The sequence below is a fragment of the Elephantulus edwardii genome, unplaced genomic scaffold, assembly GCF_000299155.1.
Source record: "Elephantulus edwardii isolate Elephantulus edwardi_28Jun2011 unplaced genomic scaffold, EleEdw1.0 scaffold00080, whole genome shotgun sequence".
Classification (NCBI taxonomy): domain Eukaryota; kingdom Metazoa; phylum Chordata; class Mammalia; order Macroscelidea; family Macroscelididae; genus Elephantulus; species Elephantulus edwardii.
This window is the reverse complement of record NW_006399830.1, coordinates 1,457,056-1,463,363: the sequence shown is the minus strand read 5'-3', so window position 1 is coordinate 1,463,363 and position 6,308 is coordinate 1,457,056. Positions and strand designations below refer to the sequence as shown.

Genomic DNA, 6,308 nt, shown 5'->3' with positions numbered 1-6,308 from the left:
CGTGTGGGACAGTGAGGGGCGTGGCTGCCGGTGCCACCACACAGACGAGAGATGGCAAGTCACTGATTTGACTCGCCTAGTTTGGCACGGGCCCTGCTCACCAGATGCCGTACCCTCCTCCAGGGCCTCTGACCACAAGCCCTGAGCACAGGAAGCAGACGGTCTTGTCTCATGATGGTGCCTGACTTTTGGAAGTCAACCTCCCAGCCTCTCTTCCTAATCTTAGGAATCCATGCCGAGACCCATCACCCTGCAAGACCTTGGGTGTGTGAAATGCTGGTGGTGTCTGCCCCCAGGAGGACACACTGACCCAGGCAGGTGGCTGTGCCCGCTGCACAGCATCTGCAGCATCTGAGACCCAGGCACTGGACACGCATTTAGCAGGGGATGGCTCTCTGTCAGCCCTCTTCCAAGTGGCTGTCCTCTCTGGACTTGGGTAAGGCTTTCGGGGCTTTTGCCCACAGGCCTCCCTTTCCACTAAGGGCCCTTTGTCACCCATCTGCACAGATGCCCGTGTCTCAGTTGGCACACATGCAGTGTGGGGGCTGGGTGCCTGGGCCTGCATGAGTGGCTGGTGAGCTGGACCCCGCCATGTCCAAGGAAGGTCACAGATAAGTCTCTGCAGTCTAGGGTCTGACCATGCCCTTTCACGGTCCCTTAGAAGTGGACTCTCTGAGCTGTGCCCGCGCTGACGGCTGATACAGCACAAAGGCAGCCTCTAAAGAGAGTCTGCACTCCCCAGCAGAGTGAGCCCCCAGGGATGCGATCGATGCGCATGCCCTCTCTCCCTCCAAGAGATGAAAGTGTCGTTTTGAACTCCCAGAGGTCCGTGGAAATGCCAGCATCCTCGAGTCTAGCACGGGGCCTGCGTTTAATTTTTCATGAGTTCTTGCTTTTTTTGACTTATACAAAAGGCTGAGAGTGGATGGAGGGAGCGTCCTCAGTGGAGGAGTAGGAAGTGGGGGTGCCGAGGTGAAATTTCACTGAGAGTGCTCCCCAGACAGCACCAAGCTGTGACACAATCTAGACCGCCAGGCGCCCACTCCTGTGTGAGAGGTTCAAGTCCCCTGGAGGACACAGCCTTACACTCCTCTTGACCTGGGGAGGTCTCCCTTCACAGTCCCCTCCTGCTAACTTTCCTGAGACCCTCAGTCTCCCCTCCAGTTATGTGGGCGCATGGATTTTTACAAGCGGGCACGCACACCACCCCTGACTCGGTCTCCCTTGTCAGCAGCTTGCCTGTCTTGGTGCTTGTTGGGGTCTCAAGCCACAGATTTGACCCCATGCAGAGTTAAGGGCTCTGTGCTTCCCAGACTGCAGGCTTGGAGGGGTCTCCCGAAAGTCTGTCCACTGCAGTACAGTTTCCCCTCCGACCTATGTGGTGTCCACCCTGAGCCCCCAACTGCAGTCTGCTGGTTGTAGTGCAGTGTCACAGCCTGTCAGTGTGAGCTGTGCCCACCACCAGTGACATCAGACGGGTGTGGGACTGAGGGTGCAGTGGGGGCACGAGAGAGGCTGAGGGACAGCTGAGGATCCGTGGGGTGTGGTGAGGGATGAGGTGAACCTGGGGACAGGGATGGGTAGAGTTGGGGGACAGGGTGGGTTGGATGGGGTGAGGGATGGGGTGTGCTCTGGTCCTTTGGTGAACATGGGTGGACATGTTGGGGGGAGGGTGTCCTCTAAGACAAGGAGCTGACGTGGATGGCAGGCAGCTTTCAGGGGTGCAGGGACTTCAGCGAGCCCGCCCGCGCCTCCTCCCTGGCTGTCCCCAGTGAGCTCTGGCCCCCGCCGCCTGCACATTTGCAGTGACTCAGGGAGGCTGGTGATTGGGCCCATTCAGAGCCTCACCCACAATCTTCCTCTTTGTGTGTGGAGCACCCACCCCCTCCTCACCACACCCTTGTTCTGGGATCACCCTGGGATAGGTTCGAAGCCCAGTGACTGCACAATCACTGTGGAGAGAGAGAGTGTGTGTGTGTGACATTTTGCATGTGTCAAGGCTGTGTTACCTTCCAGGACGGGTGACAGGGGGTCCCATGCGAGGGGTGGCGATACACCTCTGTCCTCTGCTCTGCATGTGACAGGGCTGTTTCACCCTCCAGGGTGGGTGGAAGGGGGTCCCATTCAGGGATGGCTGTCCTGGGTGTGAGGACATGCCAGCCTGCCCTGTGCCCTGCATATGACAGGACTGGTTCCTTCTAGCTTTGGGGACAGTAGGGTGCTGCTCTGGGAAGAGCTCTGTTGGGCTGTGTTGAGGGCGGGGAGTTTCACTGGGTGGGGTGCATGCCTCACTTCTGCCCTCTGCCGCAGCGCCCGCGGGCTGGAGCAGGCCCGGCAGCAGCTTGAGGACGAGGTCCGCCAGGTGGGCAGCCAGCTGCTGGAGGAGCGTCGGAGGCGGGAGACAGCTGAGGCCCTGGCTCGGAGGCTGCAGAAGCGTGTGCTGCTGCTGACCAAGGTACGGGCGCAAGTGTCACCCCATGTCCATTCCTCTGACCATGGCAGAGGCCTCAGACATCACTGTGTCCTCTGCAGTGACCATGGTCACTCCAGGAGCTTTAGATGCCGCGTCTCATCCCGTGTCCACTCCTCTGACCATTGCAGATGTTGCCCCATCACCCAGTGTCCACCCCTCTGACCACGCACCCTGCTGTGTCCACTTCTCTGACCACATACCCTATTCCCAGAGGCCCTTTCCCTGCTGCCTCAGGGCACTCCTCTCCCTGGCACCCCATGCCCATCAGAGCCTCTACCTGCAAGCCAGGCATGCTAGCCTCGTGTATGTGTGTCAGTGGCATGGGCCGTCTGTCAGTGCAGCTCTGGGGCTGCAGCCAGGCCGTGCACTCTCGTCCTGCGGTGCCTCTGAGCTCAGGTCTCTGCACACTGCCCGGGGGTCTGTGGGCCCTCTGTGGGACCTGCTCCAACACCCCATGCCTGAAGTGGGCATGTGGAATGGAGGCATGGGAGCTATGCATGAACCTGGGGACTTATGGGAGCTGGAGATGTACCTGACGGGGGGCTCCAGCCTCTTAGTGCTCAGCGGGTGGGCATCAGCTGAGGACTGAGATGAAGGTTGTCACATGCTTCCATGTGGGCCTTCGTCTCTGCTCCACCAGGCTGTGCCCCACTGCCCATGTTCTGTAATGGCTCTGCCCGGAGCTTAGGGGTCAGTCTGGCAGGGCGAGCTGTGGCAGCATGGATGTGGGTCTCATGAGAGCCTTGTTAAAAGCAGAAAGGTCAGAATATGAGTATGGTCAAGGCCCTGGGATGCTTAGACATCTGTCCTTAGATGCTTGTAGGGTGTGGGTGAGCGTACGTGTTGGGCTGTTCCTGCCCTTGAGCTGCTTCTGAAGGAGTCCAGGACTGAGACTGTCCCAGACCTCGGGGACGGGACCCAGGGCTGTGAATCTGCTCGGGGATGGGGACCCCACAGATGTGACTCTGCTGGACCCCGGGGATGGGGACTCCATGGCTGTGAATCTGCTCGGGGATGGGGACCCCATGGCTGTGACTGTCTTGGACCTCATGAAGGGGACCCCAGGGCTGTGAATCTGCTGGACCTCGGGGACGGGACCCAGGGCTGTGAATCTGCTCAGGGATGGGGACCCCACGGCTGTGACTCTGCTGGACCCCGGGGATGGGGACCCCATGGCTGTGACTCTGCTGGACCTTGGAGATGAATACCCCAGGGCTGTTGACTGTCCTGGACCTCAGGGATGGGGTCCCCAGAGCTGTGACTCCTCTGGACCTCGGGGATGGGGACCCCAGGGCTGTGAAGGCCTTGGACCTCGGGGACGGGATCCCAGGACTGTGACTTTCCCGAACCTCGGGATGGAGAGCCCAGAATGCCCTGTACTGCAGGGATGGGAACCAGAGCTGTGAGTGTCCCTGATCTGGGGGACAGGGAGCCCAGGGCTGTGATGCGTGCTTTACCTGGGAGAACCTTTAGTTTAGAAGGGCTGGGGCTGGAGAAGCTGCTTCCCAGAGCCAGAGCCCTCCCTGACCTCGGGTGCGGTCTGTACACTGTAGGTTACCACACCCCTCCGCCCTCGTGCCCAAGGGCATCCACTCTGGGCACCCAGCCCCTGACCACTTGTCTTGGAAAAGGGCCTCGGGCATGAAGATCTGGGTGTGTATTGTGACGGGCACTGCTTCCAGCCCTGCTAGTGGGCAGCACGTGACCATGCTGGGCACGTCTGCAATTCTTTCCACTCATGACCGTCTGTGTCTCCTGCCGTGAGCCCTGATGGTGCGCAGTGGTTAAGTGTTTGCTAGCAGAAAGGCCGTAGTTTGAACCCCTCATCCCCTTGGCTCAGTGGGTGAAAGGTGATGGCCTTGGGAACCCTGTGGGGCGTTCTGCCCTGTCCCTTGGGGCCACTGCAACTCCACTGACTCCAGGATGACAGATTAGCCTTGGTCGGGGTTGACTTCTTGTTGGGAGCCACAGGTTGGCCCCAGGTGGTGTGTGTACTGGTTCAGGGATCAGAGTGCCCAGCAGTTGTACCTGGAGCTATGAGCTGAAGCCATGACAAGACAGGGCGCTGAGCTTGGCTCTGAAAACCTGGAGGCCCACACCTGCCTGGCAGGCCACTTCATGGGCTATGACTGTCTGGGGGACAGGATGCTGGTGACCACAGCCCACATGGGAGATGATGGCTGACTGGTAAAATCTTCTAGTGCTTGTGTGACCTTTGTCCTTTACAAAGCATGCCACTCAAGCCATGCATTTATAGGGGCTGTCCATGCCTGCTGCCACCACTGGCTGCAGGGAGATGGCTAAGCCTGGTGGTGCATAGTGTGGTGGTCCTCATGAGTGCTCAGTGGTTCAGACTCCGCAGCAACTCCCCGGAAGAGGCATGTGGCAGACTGTGAACCCCCAGGACAGGCCTGCAAGTTAGCAACACCCCAGAGGAGGGGTGACTCTTGTTCACTAGACCTGGGCTCCCTCCTATCCCAGCGACCTCTGTCCTTGAACTTCAGTGCACTCGTCCCCAGGCCACACCTTTCCACTGTCCCTGACCCAGCCCTGGCTGCCTCGTGGGCGATGCTGCATGCTGGAGAAGGGGGATTGATCCCTCAGAGGTGTCTCAGTGGTAGATCGCCCCCCACTCCTTCCTGCGAGCCTGGAGGTACGCCATGTCATCAACGAGCAGCTGCTCACCTGAACACTTGTGCACAGAGCCAGCGCAGTGGTGACCCTGGACAGTCCAGTCTAGAGGGCCACCCACACCCTCCCTGCCTTTTGAGTGGCCTTTTAGACTTCTGAGGAGCTAAGAAGTAGCTCTTTTCAAGGCGCTGCAGAGGGGTGGCTGCTGGTCCCCCAGCTGGTGAAGGGCCAGGCCCCCTGCGGCTGGATGGCAGCATGCAAGCTGGCCCTGCAGTGCCTGCCTTCAGGCCTGTTTGCATGCTTGACATTTAAGTACACAGCGTCTGCAGTGTGCAGTTTTATTCTGAGCCCTTTATTAGGCAGCTCCTGTCTAAGGGTTTAATTGTTACTGATAGCTAAGGGGATAATTACCTTGGTAAAATATCATGACTATTTTAAGCAATTGAAAATTGACTTCCAGTACTGGGTGAACACAAACCATTTTCCTATTTGAAGTGAGCTATTTCCAGGGGGTTCCTCACGCTCCTCGGATGGCCACAGCAGCGTGTTATTTATACACTTGAAGGAGGCAGAGCCAACGCGGCACGAAATTTTTGGGGTTTGTTGTTGAACATGTGGCCTCCCCGCCCACTCTCTCCCACAGCCCGTCCTCCAGAGGAAACTTGTGGAGTGGAAGGGCCGCTCGGAGGGCGCACCCACTTGGCGGGCGGCATTGTCACTGGGCTGTGGCCTGCACCCTGCAGTCATGGTGACACTGTCCAGAGCTGGGGCTGCCTCAGCTTCCCAGGCTTCCAGGTCGGGTTAGCTCCTGGGCCTCACGCTGTGGCCAGGCTGTTTGGTATTCCAGCTCACAGTGACCGTGTGCTGTGGACACAACAGCCCTGTGGATGCCTGCCCTATGCTGTCGTCTTTCTGAGTGGCGCTGGGTGGCTTGGAACTGCTCACAGCGTAACTGTTGTGTCACCTGGGCCCCGTGGGGTCACGTGCTTCTTTAGTGGAGGAGAGACATGTGATGGCATCTTCCCTCAGCCTCAGTCTCCAGCCAACCCCTTGGCTGAATGTGGAGAGTGTGTGAGAAAGGGGGGGACGCACAGCTGTGTAAGCAGGGAGCACGAGTGGGCACAGAGTGAGGGGGACGGGGTGGGGGAGGCACGATTGTAGAGAGTGGACATGAACGTGGAGGGCAGTGATGGGGAGGGGGAGG

At 59.1% G+C, this 6,308-nt stretch overlaps 1 protein-coding gene across 1 annotated transcript in view; it reads left to right on the top strand.

Moving 5' to 3' along the window:
* The window catches only part of MAD1L1 (MAD1 mitotic arrest deficient-like 1 (yeast)), a 239,557-nt gene that overhangs the window by 91,133 nt on the left and 142,116 nt on the right, over window positions 1-6,308 (top strand). Inside the window, exon 10 of the mRNA XM_006889608.1 lies at window positions 2,311-2,455. Coding sequence (XP_006889670.1) covers window positions 2,311-2,455 — 145 coding nt within the window. The remainder of the gene's footprint in view (window positions 1-2,310; window positions 2,456-6,308) is intronic.